Source organism: Hypomesus nipponensis, chromosome 20 (assembly GCF_054491055.1).
Source record: "Hypomesus nipponensis isolate SF chromosome 20, ASM5449105v1, whole genome shotgun sequence".
NCBI lineage: Eukaryota > Metazoa > Chordata > Actinopteri > Osmeriformes > Osmeridae > Hypomesus > Hypomesus nipponensis.
In genome coordinates, this window is record NC_140380.1 from 3,428,065 (window position 1) to 3,446,380 (window position 18,316).

The 18,316-nt window shown below is 42.3% G+C and overlaps 1 protein-coding gene across 1 annotated transcript in view; it reads right to left on the reverse strand.

Annotated features, from left to right (window-relative positions):
• Nucleotides 1-319: 319 nt before the first annotated feature.
• LOC146245181 (organic cation/carnitine transporter 2-like) overlaps nucleotides 320-18,316 on the reverse strand; it is a gene marked incomplete at its 5' end in the record, with an annotated part of 29,829 nt that continues 11,832 nt past the window's right edge. Inside the window, 9 exons of the mRNA XM_084683874.1 lie at nucleotides 320-1,088; nucleotides 1,671-1,806; nucleotides 2,764-2,946; nucleotides 3,047-3,261; nucleotides 3,868-3,965; nucleotides 5,252-5,378; nucleotides 12,208-12,379; nucleotides 12,704-12,858; nucleotides 13,120-13,223. Coding sequence (XP_084540000.1) covers nucleotides 950-1,088; nucleotides 1,671-1,806; nucleotides 2,764-2,946; nucleotides 3,047-3,261; nucleotides 3,868-3,965; nucleotides 5,252-5,378; nucleotides 12,208-12,379; nucleotides 12,704-12,858; nucleotides 13,120-13,223 — 1,329 coding nt within the window. The remainder of the gene's footprint in view (nucleotides 1,089-1,670; nucleotides 1,807-2,763; nucleotides 2,947-3,046; nucleotides 3,262-3,867; nucleotides 3,966-5,251; nucleotides 5,379-12,207; nucleotides 12,380-12,703; nucleotides 12,859-13,119; nucleotides 13,224-18,316) is intronic.

The window sequence follows — 18,316 nt, forward strand, 5'->3', positions numbered from 1 at the left end:
CCCTTAGTAAATCATTGGTCTGGTAACTTACACCATCTGAGGGCCAGTGCGTGCATAAACAATGATGCTAGATCAGTGAAGGTTTTCTTTCCCCTCCCTTTCTAAACAGAACCCAGGTGTGGAAGATGTGAACAGACAATAATTATTTCTGGAGTTTACTCTGTAGTTCTAACCTTTGTCTCATCCAACTGTCATGTTTTTGAAAATAAAGGTGTGCAAACAGTACCCTGTCAGTGTAGACATATGTGTGTTCTTATATTTCACTTTGCAAAAAATAATGTAAAACTTAGTCCAGGATGATAACATGTAGCTAGCTATGTTTCCAGGCTGTGATATCAACACCTTTTATTTTTGTACGCCCTTCCAAAGCTTGTTATATTAGCGAGTTTTCCAAAAATACATTTCAAGCTTATAAATGTTTTTGGGGGCATATTTTCAGTTTGAAGGTGGTACTAGATTCCAGCGAACATACTACCAGTGACAACATTGTTAAAATCAACAGGTTTCAAAGGGGGTCCCCCCCCCCCCAATATGAATATGTAAAAAAATATCGGTGGAAGGAAAAAAACTTGAGGGGAAGTTTAAGTCATAGGCCAAATATAGGTTAGGACCATTTTTACACAGGATTTCCCAATTTCTTTGTTTTGATGCAACTGTTTCTACTATGTTAGCCTTCCATAAAGCCTATCACCATAAACATTCTGATATATATTATCTATGTTACATATGTTTTGATATGTAGTATTCCAATATGGATATTAGTGTCATCTCTTTGAATTAAAGATACTGTATTATTTCATTTTACAAAGAAACCACTTTACTGTTAATAAGTGAACATAGTAAGCGTTCTCTAACCTACTGGATGGATAGAGTAGACAGACATAAACAGCTAGTAAGTCAACCTTCTGCTAAGCGACCATAGCAATTCACACTATATCTAACAGTATGTTCAGAGATCATGTGACAGATAAATACATGGGTCAGCTGATGAGGGGCTTTTGAGTGATAGCTGTCGCGACATCTCCATGGCTCGCTCGTCCTCCTCTCCTGATGGACAGGTGCATTTACACACCTCTCGCATTTGACACCTATGAGAAGGAGAGGGATTTTGTTTTTAACACTTGGCTAAAACCCTTCAAAAGTTGGCTTTGAGACACTGGAGCTAAACTCATGACATCAAGTGTTTCCTGTTGTTTTCATCTTATTTAATTCACAGATGGACTATAATCATGTTAGGAACTAAACCTATGCAGTGGTTAAAGTACTTAAATAATGTCTGAAAGTAACCATTGTGCTTCCTATCTCGTTGTTTTGCGACAACTTTACCCAATACAAAAATAAATAAAAAGCGTTTTCTTTTAACCATCGCGCTGTGTAGGGCTGGGACAGCCCGACGGTTAAAAAAATGCTTCACTATATTTTTTGTATGAGGTAAAGTTGTTGCAACACGACGGTGGGTCACAATGACTAAAGGGTCACAATGACCCGAAGATAACACAAGGGTTAAATAAGATCTGAATTATTTCTCTGCATCTTTATAAAGTAGACACTGGAACGCAGTTACAGAAGTTCAACTGCAGGGGGAGTGAGAAGATCCATTCATAAAATAAAGATTTAGTGCCCATCCTGCAGTTACTGTATTCAGCCTGTGGATGCCGTTTGCCTCCTACCCAGGGAAGCTCTGCATGTGGTCGACGGTGTTGGGAAGAGGCACGCCGTGGCTCTCTGGTAACAGCAGGCTGAGCAGTCCGGACAGGATGGTCAGACTACCCATCAGGATGTTGGGAAAGGACTTGGAGAACTCCCCTGAAACACAATGTGAGAGGGAAGAAAACCTAGGTGTAGATCAGAACAACAATAGATGGAAAAGGAGGAGGGAGGGAGAGACAAAAGGAAAAGAGAGGCGAGAGAGATAAGGAGAAAAAGAGACATGCAAAGTAGACATACAAAGTAAAAGTAGAAGAAACGATTCTACAAAAGAAACACTAATCACTATTCTTTTTTTGGAAACTGTCAAAAGAGAACATTTTGCAACCTCTTTCAGTTGACAGGATATATAATAACCCACCCTTGTACAAGACAGATGAGAACACATTCTAGAACTCGCCTATATACAACCCCAATTCTGAATGTCAGGATTTCCATGACACTCATGACGGTTTTGAAGACGGTGACCTCTGAGGGATCAGAAATCCCGCGCATTCAGAAGTGGTTTTCAGCCTTACCCTTTACACACCGAGATTTGACAAGATTTCTTGAATCTTAAAATTATATTGTGCACTGTAGAAGGTGAAATGCCAAAACTCCTACCGACTTGTCTTTGGGGAATGTTGTTCTCAAAGTGTTGGATCATTTGTGACGCATCTGTTGGCAGATTGGCAAGCCTCAACCCATCCTTGCTCCTTAAGGACACGGCCTTTTTTGGAAGCTCCTTTTATATTATGATTACATGATTGCCTCACCTGTTTAACACCATCGTAATTCAACTTGTTTAACTAACCTTTTTTGGAATGTGTTGCATGCATCAATATCAAAATAAATATTTACATAAAACTATGCAGTTGATTAGGTAAAACATCAACTACATTGTGTTTATATGTTTTTTGTTTAAATTAAATACAAAAAGTATTTAAACAAACTACATTTACAAATCACTTTAAAACTAATACAAACTCTGTTTTTATTAGCATTTTCCATACTGTCCCAAGTTTTTTCGGAATTGTGGTTGTAAATACAGACAGAACAGAACATTTTAGAACCAACCCAGGTATAGGATGTAAGGCGCTGAGATGCTGCCCACGCGGGATGCCATGGAGCACACCCCCACGGCTGTGTTTCTCAGGACAGTGGGGTAGAGCTCCGCTGTGAAGGCGTACACGATGGCAAAAGCCACTGTCACGCCAAACTTCCCCAGCATTTCCAGAGCCGTGGAAATCCAGCTCAGGTCTGATGAACAGATTACAGAGACAGGCCAACGTGGGGATGAGATCAGGTGTGGAGTCTGAGACCTGGAGGTATGAGCTGTGACTCAAGGGTAGAGTCTCACCTGAAGGTATGAGGTGGGTAAAAAACATCATCACTCCTCCCAGAAACAGTGTCCAGCAGAGGGAAGGCCGTCGTCCGCAGAAGCGAAACAGGACCCAGGCCACCAGGTAGGCTGGTACCTCGATGGACGCCGACACAAAGCAGTTGAGGTAGGAGCTGCCATGAAGGTTGGACGTGTTGAGGGACAGGGCAAAGTAGCCGATGGACATAACGGTCCTAGACAGAGACGAAGGGGGGGTTGGTAAGGGATAGAGAGATGAATGGTGGGAAGGTAAAGGATAGAGGGATAAAGGATGAGAAGGTAAGGGATAGAGGGATGAAGGGTGAGAAGGTGAGGGATGGAGGGATGAGAAGGTGAGGGATGGAGGGATGAAGGAGGTAGGTAAGGGATAGAGGGATGAGAAGGTGAGGGATGGAGGGATGAAGGAGGTAGGTAAGGGATAGAGGGATGAGGGGTGAGAAGGTGAGGGATAGAGGGATGAAGGGGGGGTTGGTAAGGGTGGTCCTAGATATAGAAAAAGGGAAAGAAGGCTGTGTGACTATGTAACAGGCTGGGTTTGGAGGTTGGGGCTGAGGCCTGGGTAGAGTTAAATCTATGGCTGAGAGTAACACTAGGGCTAGGGCTAGATTGGTCTGGAGGTCAAGTATGGAACAGACCTGAGGCTAGGGCTAAGGGGTAAAGAAGTCTGGGAAAAGCTGAGGCCAGGGCTAGGGGTAGGAAGCTGAGGCTGGGACCAGGCTAAGACTGAGGCTCCAGGAACATCTGGGTGCTCTATTTGTTGCCGGCGACTCGGGCGTCTGAGGGGTATCTGAGGGACTCACCAGACAATCCACAGGGTGACTGAGACCCAACAGATGTTTCTAGGACGCAGAAGGTCACAGATGTTGTAGGTTTTTAACTTCCCAGACGCCAGCTCCATCTAAACACACACATATACGCACAAATGCACACACACAACCACACACACACGGGGACTCAAAATAAATGTGTTTCAAATGAGAGGAGGGTGGGTGCCAATATGTCAACAGCCAGCCAGCTGTGTGGACATAGTGGAACTAACACCTCCAACTTTGGGTCAGAGATCACCTAGGGCAGGTGCACTGCGAACAAAATGGTGGCCCTGTTGTTCCTAAACTGCATCCTTCATTCCCTCCTGCCTTCTGTGCTTCCTTTCTTCTGACTATTCTTTGTTCCTTCTTTCAATCTTTATTTTCTCTCTCTCTCTCCATCCATCTCTCCATCCATCCATCCATCCATTATCTACCTCCATCCATTGTCCCTCCCTGCCTAAATCCTCCATCCAGCCATCCATTCTTCTCAACATCAAATTCACTGAAAGACTTATTAGACAGAAGAAAAACAGCTGCTTATTCAGAACTGTCCTTAATGTAAACATGTAAATATTTACTTAAAAAAAAGTTTTACCCAAAGTGACATGCAGTAATTTATATAGAAAGTACAGCAGAAAGGCATCAGGATCAGAAGTGTATAGTTCTAGCAGTATTTTGGTGGTGAGTCAAGGAACAGACTGTATTTACCAGGCACAGTGCATTTGTGCAACATTAACATCTCAAATACAGTGCAAAAATTATATCTCATCTACAACATGTTAAATCAATCAGAACAGACAATGATAGTTAAAAACTGAACAAACTTTGTAGGCCTGTAGGCAAGTTGCGAGGTTCTTTGTGCTCAGCTCACTAAACTTCGACATTCCTGCTTCACTGGGTTCCTGTCTAATTGCAAAGCCCTGGTTGCTGTTCTTGTCAGAGGCCTCGCTTATTATGGAGGACCAGGCTGCAGGGAACACACTAACTAACCGAGGTGCCCTTCCAGTGAAAGAAGGGGATTTGTTGTTGTTCAGTGTAAGCCTTGGCAGGAGTCCAATCTTTCTTTCTCTTTCTCTCCATCCATCTCTCTCTCTCCCTCATCCATTACTAAGTATGTCTCTCTTTCTTGCCCTCTGTCTTTTTCACTCTCACCCTTTCCCTCTTTCTCTCGTACGGACCTCTTAGTCCCCCTCTGACTCTTTCACTCCTAGTTTATTTTCCTATGTTTTGTATTTCTGTCTGTTCAACTCTCTCCCTCTCTTCTTTTCATCCAGATGGATGTGCAATCCGATGAAAGTGGTTTCCAACTGCGACCAATCGTTGACCACTGTGTGACCCCTGGACTGATCAGGAACGAGCGAGCAGCTAGACTGACCTGTTGAGGCTGAAAGATGATGTCAGGAGCCTGAACTCGGTTCTGTCTGGCAGCTCTCCTCAGTATGGCCTCAGCTTCTTCCACTCTGCCCTGAGAGAGCAGCCACCGGGGGGACTCTGGGATGAACCTGGACACAAGAACAGAAGATAGACTTAACAACATCGATTCCAAATTAAATATTACTGGAGCTGGTAACAAGAATACACACTGAGCTCAGTATGACACAGTGTAAAGTACATACATGTAGATACAGTACAATTCACATAGCAAACTGGTTTAAAGAGAGCAGGCAAGCTCAGAATCCAAAGACAGGCAAGAGTTAAAAATCCAAACACTGGATTCAAAATGACAGGCCAAATCAGGAACAAAATACAGGCAGGTGTACAGGTGTCAGAAATCGAACGCGTAGGTCATGCAGCAGCAAGAGGAGAGTTCCGGCCTAACTAGCTTATAACCCTCCGTAAAAGGGTCATTTACTGATTTTATAGGCTATTTCACACTGTTCCTTAAGGTCTCTGTATAGGGTATGTAACATTGGTTGGGCTAAAAATGGCCCGGGTGCTGTTCTTTGCAGCCTAGTGCACCCTGTGAAATAGTCCTGGGAAAAAACAAGAGGTTTTATCCCTTTTATGGTATGCTCATGAATATATAGATGAGCTGCACGCTGACTGGTTGGTTTACAACGAGTGAAGCTGCGGAGCAAAGACTTAATACAGCCAACAGCACTCACTGAAACAAGTGGAGACTTGAAATAAAAACGTACAAATAAGGGCCAGGGTTTGCCAGATTCGTTAAGAAGCTCTTAACGCTAAGAGCTTCTTATGATTCAACTCAGCTTCAGTTAGCTCTAGCTATCTCGCTGAAAAATAGATCTGGGCAAACATGCATTGTGAATTGTAGATTTACATGTCAACACAGGTTCTTTATTTGAATGAAACACAGGAACATGAAATAAAGTTAGCCCCATTGCCAATAAACTAAATAATCACACATTCTACCTATGCTAGATACAGGCAGGATATGTTAGCATAACTAATAACTGTTAGCGACAACATCATACTACAGCTTGCGGTTGTGATGAACATAAGGTCGGAACAGCACCTCTTTTCAGCAACAGCTTCATAGCAAATCATGCTTTACATTGTCCCAGGTTTTCAAAACTGTCCTTAGTGAAATGGTTCGACCAAATGTGTAATTGAGGATCAAACTGCACAGAGATCTTCTCATAGACAAACATCACAGCCCGTCGAGTGTTTGGTTCCTTGCCTGGAAGACTGAAAAGTGTCAGCATTTCCTGTACGCCTTGAACACTACATTTCCATTTTCAATATCCTTGAAAAACGTTCTTCTTTGTAATTCCATGGAAGTAGGCTACACAGCAGCGCGCAGCACATTTTGGGGCGTGACAAAGGTACAGACCAGAGCCAAAAAAAGGTGGAGCTCCCGTTGTGATTTTTTTAAACCTACCGTTTTACTAGCCTGGTCCTAACCAGTAGCCTAGCTCTGCCCTCCTATGTACTTCCGTTCAATTTGGATTTTGCTTCTGTACTAAGTCTGGCCAGAGAATGTCTAATATAGAGAGAACTGCCACTCTCGGGAAACTTCCGGGTTCTGAACTGGTTGAAATTCCATGTGAGGGCGCTAACGAGCGAGAGCAAAATGAAGGGAGGTCTATGGAGCGGTACCCCTCAAAATCCACTTTTCTCAGGATATAATTTTTTGTCTAGTAATTTGAATTCTGAATTCGAAAGGGGAGGCAAAAAAAATACACACTGCCGGCTGTTAGATTGTTTTAAAGTCGCCTTTCTGTTCTAAAAAGCCTTTGGAAATGTCATTGACGTCATACACATCGTTCAACCAGAGCGACTGCTTTACGGCAAGCTCTGGTCACTTACTTTTTTCTCTCAAGGCATCGACAACACAGCTGACAGGTTAGGCTCTCCCTGTCAATACACATGCTAGAACGATTTTTGGCTTGCTAATGTTGTTGCTAATGTTGCTAATGCTCTGACAATCTGATTCCGCTTCGGATGCCATCAAGCAAGAGCTCTGGTCGAATCAGTCCTTCACTAACCAATCAGCATTCATTAGCAGAATGCTAGCGTGTTATGGGCAACAACGACTCACCCTGTAAGAAATCAAAAGGACATAAGTACTCGTTCATTCAACTTTCGACCTATAATCCATGTTGAACATTCAAAAACTACAATCAAATCGGAGATTTCTCAACGCTAATCAGGCAAAAGAGACAAATTTAGCCGTTTAGCTCCATAGACTCCCATTCAACATGCACTCGCTTGCGATCACCCCCAGTGGAACTTTGGTGGAACTGCAACTAAATTCGGTACAATGGGGCTTAATAGGGAGTGACAAGGCTCTCCATAAACAGGCTCTGGTCTGGCCATTCGGTGTGCAAGTCAGATTTTTCAGGTTGATTTTCTACCGGTGAATCAGCAAACAGAGGATGTGGCTGAGAACGATGACGTTGATGTCGTGCGCTAGTTTGTGCTGTAGTTTCGTAATGGCGGCGGAGAAAGATTCAAGCGAAGCCATTTGGTCCGTTGTGGCAAAACTGCAGAATATCTATAAACTAAAGCCAGAGCAAGAACACGTTTCGCTGAGTTTTGTTGCTAGAGGTCCAGCACCTCTAGACACAAACAGTCGACGACGTGGACCACCATTGCTAACAAGCTAGCTAATATGGCCTCTCTCGCTAACGAATGCTCCTCTATGAACGACGATGGAATCTCCATGGTCCAGCTGGTGGAGGAGCTGTCCAATAAACGTGCCAGTTTAAGAGAAGACATTTCCATCCTCATTCAGGAATCTGTTGGCCCTTTGCAAACTTCCATGAACGCTATAAAAGATACTGTGGATAACTTAAAAGGCATTCTCTTTCTTTTCACACGTCTATCTAATCGCTTAAATAGAATAGATTATTTTTTTATTGACAAAACACTCCTTCCTTCTGTGAAGAAAATAGAGTTTACCGCCATAGTTAACTCTATAAGAAAAATAGACCACCAGTATTCCACAGTCCCAACTCTGGAACTATACAAAGACAGAATCGCTCTGATTTATTATCGAAACAAAAAACTGAGAGACACCTCCTGTGGTCAAGAGGGCACTATTATGAGAATGGAGGAAAAAGCAGGTCACTTGTTATCTTACCAGCTTAAAAAGAGATCAGCGTCTCGTATGATCCCACAGATTCACAGTGCTTCACAGTTAACAATAGATCCAGTGGAAATAAACAATGCTTTTAAAGCTTTCTACTCAGACCTGTATACATATGAATTTCCACAAGATATATCAAACATGCTACAGTTTTCAATTATTTAGATATACCCAAGATAGATGTGGCTGCTAAAACTGACTTGGACAAACCCTTGCAACTACAAGAAATCTTTGATTCCGTCCATAAAAGGCAAAATGGTAAAACCCCGGGTCCAGACGGCTATCCTGGGGAATTTTACCAAAGAATTCTCATCTCAGCTAGCTCCCATTCTCCTTGAAATGTTTAATCGTTCATTGAGTCAATCAAACCTACCACAAAGCCTAACAGTGGCATCTATTTCACTTATTTTAAAACCCGGTAAGTACCCGCTTGAGTGTGGGTCGTATCGTCCGATTTCAATTCTAAGCACAGATGTAAAGATATTAGCTAAACTCCTAGCCTCAAGATTGGATACTGTAATGCCTAATAATCTCAATGGACCAAACCGGATTTATGAAGGACCGCCACTCTTTCACCAATATTCGTAAACTTGTGGTGAAAAAGGTGGTGCATTCTCCAGCGTCCGGGGAGACTCCAGAAGTGGTTGTCTCCCTGGATGCGAAGGCATTCGACAGAATTGAGTGGGGTAATCTGTTCGCCGTATTAGAAAGAATTGGCTTTGGTTGTAATTTCATCTCTTGTTCTCTGAACAAGAGAGCAGATTTGATCTGATCAGGCAGATTTCATTACACCTGTTATATACTTCCCCAAAAGCATCAGTGATAACAAACAAACTGGCTTCCCAACTTTTCCCTCTGTCAAGGGGTACCAGACAGGCCTGTCCCCTCAGCCCACTTATGTTTGCATTAGCCATAGAGCCCCTGTCAATTAAGTTGAGAATATCACATACATGGGCTTCACAGGATGGGAGTTGAACATAGACTTTCTGTATATGCCTACGACTTATTGCTCTATATATCCGATCCAGAGTTATGTGTCCGTAATATTGTGGAAAAGCTGAACCTGTCTAAAAGTGAATGTTTTCCACTCAAAATTTGGCTCTTCAGATTTCAGATGGTGAACTGCTGTTCCGTTTTTCCAAAATTTAAATACTTAGGTAAACAGATCACCCGTAACTTCTCTGATCTTTATAAAAATAATTTCACACGCCTCATGAAAAAACTTGAATCAGACCTGCAGAGACCTATACCTATCTCTCGCAGGTAGAGTTAATTGTGTACAAATGAACGTTCTACCCAGATTTCTGTATTTGTTTCAATGTCTCCTGCAGAGCATAGATAAAGCTTGTGATGTGAACTATTCTAAATTGAGGGGGGTGGTCGATCTCAGGCTGAAGTGCTGACAAAGTACACACACAAACACACACCAGAATGACATGTGAAGAGGTCTGTCACTAACCACTGTTCAATTAACAATAATTAAAGATTACAAATAATGACTGCTTTATTACTTATATACTGTTTTGAATGTTCTGAATATGATAAACAATGTTTGACCTATACCCTGCTATAGACCCTAACACTAACCCGTGGTCAAGTCCAGGAGAGAAATATGTGTATCTATGGATTATGTTGCTCGTATCATTAATTCATTATACTGTTTGCTAAAGCTTGCTTATGCCTGCATAGCCATAAGTAAGTTCTTTGTAAGAAATGGGAATGTTTGAGACACTAGGGTAGGTCCGAGGTCACCCCCTGACGTTTCTTGTGAGAGTAAAACCTCCGATATTGTGATACTATTTAACTGCCCTTTCTTCCTGTATTCATTGTCCAGTCCTCTGAGATGCTCAATTTGAGTGTATCAGACAACTGCACCTCATAGATCTATAATAAATGTTTGATTTAGTCTTGAACTTGTACTTTGCAATTGATTTCATTGACTTGGTACTTTCATAGCAAGTGGGTAAAACAAGAGACAAGAATGTATGACTGACTGACTATGTATGTATGTATGTATGTATGTATGTATGTATATATGTATGTATGTATGTATGTATGTATGTATGTATGTATGTATGTATGTATGTATGTATGTATGTATGTATGTATGTATGTATGGATGGATGTATGGATGTATGGATGGATGTATATGTGGGTGTGTGTGTGTGTGTGGAATACTGGTGGTCTATTTTTCTTATAGTTAATAAGTTATTGCTCCCTCTGTTGTCTTGCTTTATGACGTTACATGGAGTATGACAATTTTTCCCCATATAACAACTTTCAATGTCTCCCAACTAGAAGGTGAAATTAAGGCTGATCTGTTGAAAAACAAAAACTCATTCACAAAACGGTTTGTCTGCCAGTAAAGCTGTCTCCAGTTATTGCGCTGTGTAAAATTTTGAGAGAAAACACAATCAAGAATCACTGGTGCATGGTCTGATTCCACTATGGCGGTAAACTCTACTTTCTTCACAGAAGGAAGGAGTGTTTTGTCAATAAAACAATAATCTATTCTACTGTATGTATGATGAATGTGTGAAAAGAAAGAGAAAGCCTTTTAATGTGGGTAGAATTTTTAAAAATTCTATTTCACTTGGTATTGCTAGTTTATGTATCCTTAGTATAGTTCGACCACATATTTAAATTTAAGATTCCTATATGTTTATTGTATGCACCTTCCTGCCAAAGAAAATTCCTTGTCTGTGCAAACTTTCATGGCGAATAAATCCCTTTCTGATTCTGAAGAGACAAAGAGACATCTTCACTTGCATACACACCATTAGCATTGCCACGAGGATGCCTGGGGCTGCCCAAAGCCCCCTCATTTACATGTCCAGCTCCCGCAGATTTCTGCCTATCATTTGCTAACATCTGGAGTTGCTGGATGGAGTCTCTACTTGAAGGGTCTCACACCTCATTTTGTAACTTGCCACATTGCTAGTCATATGTTGATAAGGGTCAAGATGCAATCTGATTGGTTGTTCTTGTGTGTAAAGGAAATTGTAAAGCATTGTTCTTGGGATTCATCATCTCCTGAGGGCTTCTCCTCAGCTCTGGCTTGTCTCCTTGCTCACCTTTTGCTTTCTTTCTCTCTCTGATTTACAATAATCAAGGTCGAGTAGGTAACAGTTAAAACCTTCCTTTTGTAACATGTTGGCCTTGTCATTGATTTCATTAATTTGCAATGTTATTAAATAGGAGAGCACATACACACACAAGCACATACACGTATACAGCCAAAAAGACATGCATTCGGGCAGTCCAGTCCAATTATTCCTGGTCAGAACCACAGGCAGCAACCAGGCAGCAACTCAGGCAGCAACCAGGCAGCAACCCAGGCAGCCCTTAGGACATGGGATCCATGTCAGGTATTACCTGCTTCCACGTTCCAGTTACGGGACAAGTGGCGCAGCTGTGGCTCGTCGACTGACTGGACTCTCCTATTGCATAAAGGCCAGCAAGTGCACAGATTGAGGGATGTGTCCACGTTCATCTGAAGATCCAAGTATCTAGCATCTATGTAACGTTGTGAGATAACTCTGTTGCATTGCTGTATCCCTGCAGACATAGCTGACCTATTCCTGCCCTCGACTGAGGGCCTTCGTTTTGTTTTTGCTAGTTTGTTATGTAATGAATAACTGTGGGCTTTACCCTCACCTTTTGTCAGCATTTTGCTTATCAAACAAAAATCTTCAAAATAAGTAAAGTGCTGAAAAGCCCTGTCATACTCAGATGTTGCCACCGCATACATAAACACACACACATGCACACACACTTACCACCACAACGGCACATATAAGACGCCAGGCAGGGTAAGAACCAGCAGCAGCATCCTCCACTCCCTGATAAAGTAGGCCCCCAGAGGGAGGACCATGTAGCCCAGGGCGAAGCTGACACACAACCCCAGGGTGGAGAACACTATCCGCACTTCTGGGCTCAACAGCTCCGTGCCTGGAGATAGAGGCTACCGTTACTTCAATCTGCCAATCTGCATCGTCAAATCGTTTTGTTCTGAATTAGATGGAGTGATACATAGATTGATCAATCAAAATACATTAATTGATTGATGTATAATGGGATAGACAAACCGACAGATGGACAGCTTATTCCTTGGTCTAATTACTTATAACTTGACCTTGGGACAGTCTAAGATGGATTTAGATGTACTAATTACTTTACTTTTATATGTCCTATATATATATACTATTAACATTTAGGAAACATCTTATACATGAATAACACAATTTTTTATGATCAAATGAACATTCAAAGTACCGAGCACAAAGGCAGCCACGTAGTTGGAGATCTGCCCCATGCCCACGATGAAGTGAAGTCCACAGAACATAGACCAGGAGAGAGAGAAGACCTGGATGAAGGTGAACACTGTCTGGACCCCCATGGTTACAAACAGCACTATCTTCCTCCCAAACCTGGAGAAGAGAGTATATCAACACATGGGTGTGTGTTCAAGTTCCAGTTTCAGGTTTATTATCATTTGTAACAATTGTTACAACATTGTTTATGGTAGGACAGATGGCTATCTGTATTAAGTATCTCTATATAATATCAAGAAAGTCTGGAAAAGTTTAATAATACTAATGTGTGACAGGTATTAGGGCAAACAGGGGTGAAGGTCTAGTGTGTGTGTGTGTGTGTGTGTGTGTGTGTGGACCAGACTGCGTGTGTGTCACCTGTCTGACAGCTGTCCTGACAGGAAGGAACCGGTGAGGACACCACAGAAGAAGATTGAGGAGGTCAAAGGGTTCCTCCACTTTTCATCACAAACCAGGTCCCACTGTTAAACAACACACACACGCACACGGGATGGGGTATAGTTCAGTGGCAGTGCAGATCAAGGGATCCCACATTCAAATCCCCCTGTATAGTGCTTTGGATTCAACTGTCTGCTTTAATAAATACATTATTAATTAATGTAATAATGTATTAATTAATATGCAAATGTATTAGGATTTGTGTCTGAGAAAGTATGGATCCAGAGACAGCAAATCAAAGAGAAATTCGCCAGACAAATGGAAGTCATAGGATGTCAAATGACATGTGATAGCTGGCGACATGAGGCAAGTGAATAGGTGGCCTAGCGTGAGGAACAAATACTGTCCTATGCTAATTGCAAGCATATTTAGCAACTGTCATTGAGCAACATCCAACTGTCATCTCTGTGTCCACATTTCCTGTTTAGATAGTAAGTAGTTTCCCGAACCTTGGCTCGCCGGCGAGCCAGCAACGCCTTTCCCTCAGTGAGAACGCACTCAATTTGTAAAATATATATTTTTTAGACGTCTAAACATATTATACCTCGTTGGAAAGCTACGATTCTTGTGCTTTCATTGAAATAAACCAATTTAAGCTCAATTCGCAACAGCAAGTCCTGTCAACGTCTTTGTCCGGTGATCGTTCCTTCAACAATGCCAGAGAAAAAAGTTTGACTTACCTACGATTACTTCAGAATGTTCCAGGTATGCACACAACTCATCAAAACCTCATCTGCTTACATTCCCAAAGGTCCAAAGTATCAAACCATGTCGAGTAGTTGTCCAAACAATGAATCCACACATAGCCACGATCTTGTTGCTTAATTCTGTCTTCGTCAAAAAATAGTTTTGATTTGCGTCACAGACAATCACTCATAGCAAGAGATCTGAGCAGTAAACAAAGACGAGGATAATCTTAAAATGGCCGCTACACCCTAAGCTATTGATCGACACCTCATTTGACCCAATAGGAGCTTCCATGCCCCGGTGACAGCCCTCTAAAGCCAACTAGGTCTGTGCGTCCCGCCCCCCCCCCCTGCCCCCCCCCCCCCTCTACACGATTTTTTCTAACTGGCTTTGTCTGGCTATGAAATGAGCTAGCTATCCTTGTAGCTTAGAGCTAGCTGAAAATGGCGATAACCCATATGCTAGGTGTTTTGGAGCCTTCAAAATAAAAGTTGATTGCGCAATATGTCAGTGTTCTATGAGTGCCAATCCTGGGAATCAGATAAAGCACTCCAATGTGTTCATGCTTCAGTTTTTGTGTTTCAGTAATACTAATGAGGGATTTATTAGTTTATTAGTGTTATATATGATAGTTCTAAGTACCACCTTTATTATAGATAACAATTATACCTTTTTATACTAAGAATTTGACCTTGGTTACAAGGGTCATTCTGGAGTCTCCAAAAGAAAACGCCTGGATGTACTCTTATAAAAACCTTTGTCAAATATGAATATATTGTGGTATTATGTTTGACTTTTGATTTGAATTGGGTAAGGCTTCAACCTGTGGTCCAATGCTGTCTTCCAGCTAATACCTACCACCTCTAGGCCTCTTCAAGCCTCTGTTTTCAACCCAAATTCTAGGCGGAAATAGAAACTTTCACTTTCCTTGTTCAAGCTTCTATTGGTCAACACCAGTAGGACTGACAGGGGTCCTGACAACAAGAAATATAACTTCAGAATGTCAGCTTTCAAAAGAGTCCATTTACATGCATGTACTCCAAATGGTTCAAGACCGGCAGTCAATTTACTTTGGGTATGCTGTTTAGGCGTTTTTGGGAACATTTAACAGGATCCAGAAGGGGTTAAGTGACTGTGATAGCATGATTGACTGTATGCCTACTAATTGTTGGGAGGGAGGTGATGGGTATGTTTGTGAGTGGGTATGTAGTATTTCATGTTTCATATGTTTTTTTCATGTTTCATAGTATTTCATGTTCCCTCTTCTCTCTGTACACCACCATCACCCTGGGATCTGCGACGGTGACCCCCTCTCATCCTCTGCCAGGAACCTCGGGGTTACCATGGATGACGAGCTCTCCCTCACGGGCCACATCGCCGCAGTCTCCCGGTCTTGTAGATTTACCCTCTACAACATCCGGAAGATCAGGAGATACCTGTCTGAGCACTCCACCCAGCTGCTAGTCTAAGCAAGTCCAAGTTGGACTACTGCAACTCGCTGCTCGCTGGTCTCCCAGCATGTGCAACCCGCCCTCTTCAGAGGATTCAGAACGCGGCGGCCCGCCTGGTCTACAATCTACCCAGACGCTCCCATGTTACCCCGCTCCTCATCTCTCTCCACTGGCTACCCATCAACGCCCGTATCAGATTCAAGACCCTGGTACTGACCTTCCGAGCAGTGAACGGGACTGCACCCGTTTACATCAAGTCTCTCCTGCAACCTTACACCCCCACCCGTCACCTACGGTCTTCTTCAGACAACCGCCTGGTGGTCCCACCGCTCAAGACTGCCCGGTCCCAACACAAGCTCTTCTCCTGCCTGGCCCCCCAATGGTGGAACCAGCTCCCCACCTCCATCAGGGAAACTGACTGTCTCCCCACCTTCAAGAAAAGGCTCAAGACGCACTTGTTCCGGGAGTACAACGGCACTTAAGAATGCTTGGCTGGACTTGTTAGTTTCCTCCAGGATCACAATGACTCTTATTAAGTGACTCATTGCTCTTTTAAGTTAGATATAACGAAGCTAAGTCTTGTACTCGCTGTGAAATTTTACTGTTGATTGTCTTCTACAGGTACAGTCCTGCACTTTTGTGGTTCATGTTGTTTTAATTTGTAACTTGTATAACTGCATGCTCTTATGGGTCTTCCCTTTTGGCACTTGTTTAGCTTTTTCACAATGTATGCTTCATGTTTTTGGCTACTTGCAATGTTTGGGACAATCTCGTTGTTATGTTCAGTGACCTATGCTCTTTTGTAAAGCTCTCTCTTGGAAGTCGCTTTGTATAAAAGCGTCTGCTAAATGAATAAATGTAAATGTAAATAATGTTTTTATGTTTCAGTCAAAATAAGATGACCGGTAGGCCTCTCATTTAGAAACTATCTTTAGTTTTGTAATGTTTTCTCGCCTACCTCAATTCTGACTTGTGTGCCGAGTCCGACGCCTGGACTTCTGTGTGCGTGCTGCAGTGGCTATTTGTCAAGCTCAGAAGAGCGCGCTGACATGGAATTCGGTTTGGGTTTTCGGTTTAACACTTTTACAAGTGTTGATTGCGATACTGCGTACATTTTTTCCGGGATTGTCAACCCAAATTAATGCACTGACTAATAACGTAAATCGTTAAAACTCAAAGTTTAGATTTGACTGGGGCACAGCATACTAGGGCACGTGCCCCAGTTAAAAGGGTCTAACGATGCCCATGGTGAGATTTGGTGGGGCCAACCACAATTTTGCTGCGTACAAAGCGACCCCCCCCCCCCTTCCTCGAGACAACCTTGCGCGGGTGTTCGCGCGTCTATGTTGCTTCTAATCCAACCCTATCAACGCACCTCGGTGACAATAGCAGAGATTTACGTCCCCTGGTCGTAGTTCCATCCATCCAGACATGTCTCGAGGGGTAACTCACTGACGTTCACATCAATCCCCGGGACGTATCCACTATTGGATACGTTTTTGATGACATCCAGTCGATACCGAGAGCATTTGCTGAGAGACAAAGTTCCATGTTGATCATCCTCCCAGGGAATACTGTGGTTCCTCCATTCGGCACTAATGTTGCTTCCCGCGGGAATAAGGCAACGATGGGGCGGTGTGTCTCCGATGAATACAATGGACATACCGGTAAGACCATTAGGTATGGCACTAGAGCACAATAGAAAAAACACTGTTTGTTGGAACCGTCCCCATTGTCCGAGGAAGGCAATGCTTTTCTCGTAGTCTGTCATGTTTGGTCATCCAGCAAGGCGCTGCTCAGGTGATGACTATAAATTATGTTAGTATAGTCGAGGTTAGGGAAGTGGGAATACCAGTTTCCCAATAGATTTTCTTATTTAAACGCACATTTGACAATTGCCCTGGCTCTTTCTGACACACCAATCAATGTTTAATGTGTTTAATATATTTTTGTCCCCAGTTACTCTCTACTTATGCCCCAATCTTGTCACTTTCCACTTGTTTTTCCTTTTCAAGTCTCTGTTTATTTAATTTAATGGCTATTTCAATAAATTTCCCTCTCAGCACCGCCTTAGCACCATCCCAAAGGGTGGAGGGGGATACTGCTCCATTATCATTTATTGCAAAGTATTCTTCTATAGTTAGTTTTAATTGCTTTTGGGTTATCGGGTCCGTTAGCAAAGCGACATTTAATCTCCAGTATTTTAAATGCATTTCGAAACCCAAGTTCAATTTCAGACTCACTGGGCCGTGGTCAGATAGGGTAATAGGTTCTATAACACACTCCTTAATTTTATGACGGCTTTGCTTTGAAATGCAAATCAGATCAATTCTGGAATATGACCCTTGAACCGTAGACAGAAATGTAAAATCTTTTGTTGTTGGATTCTTGGCTCTCCAACCATCTACAAGCCCCAACTCTTCCAACATATGTGTTGCGGCTTTAGATTTCCTGCTAGGGGGTCCATTGTCTGTTGGTAATTTGTCTAATTTCGCATTTAAGACACAATTAAAGTCTCCTCCTAAAATGATGGTACCTTTAGCCTCCCTTGCCAATATGGATCCAATGTCCTTAAAAAACAAAGGATCATCTTCATTTGGAGCATAAATATTCATGATGGTCTGGTCTATCCCAGCTATGTTTCCTATTATTGCTATATGCCGTTGACTAGTTAAAATTGCCACTCCTCTCTCTGCCACAAGATGCATAGAACACCTGATACCTTTAACATTGTAACTGACAACCCCTAAATCAGACATAAATAATCTTCTTTCTCGTTTTTTTTCTTCCCTTCCTCTAAAATCCCCTGTGTTAAAAATAAAAATCTTTACTTCAAAAATTAAGTAATGTACTTGCATGAATTTAACAAACATGTCAAGGATATAAGAACTAAGAACAAACACATGTAAATGAACCAAATACACACCTTTGACTTCCAAAAACCCAACTGGCTGAAGAAATATGTCCACCAGCCCCCC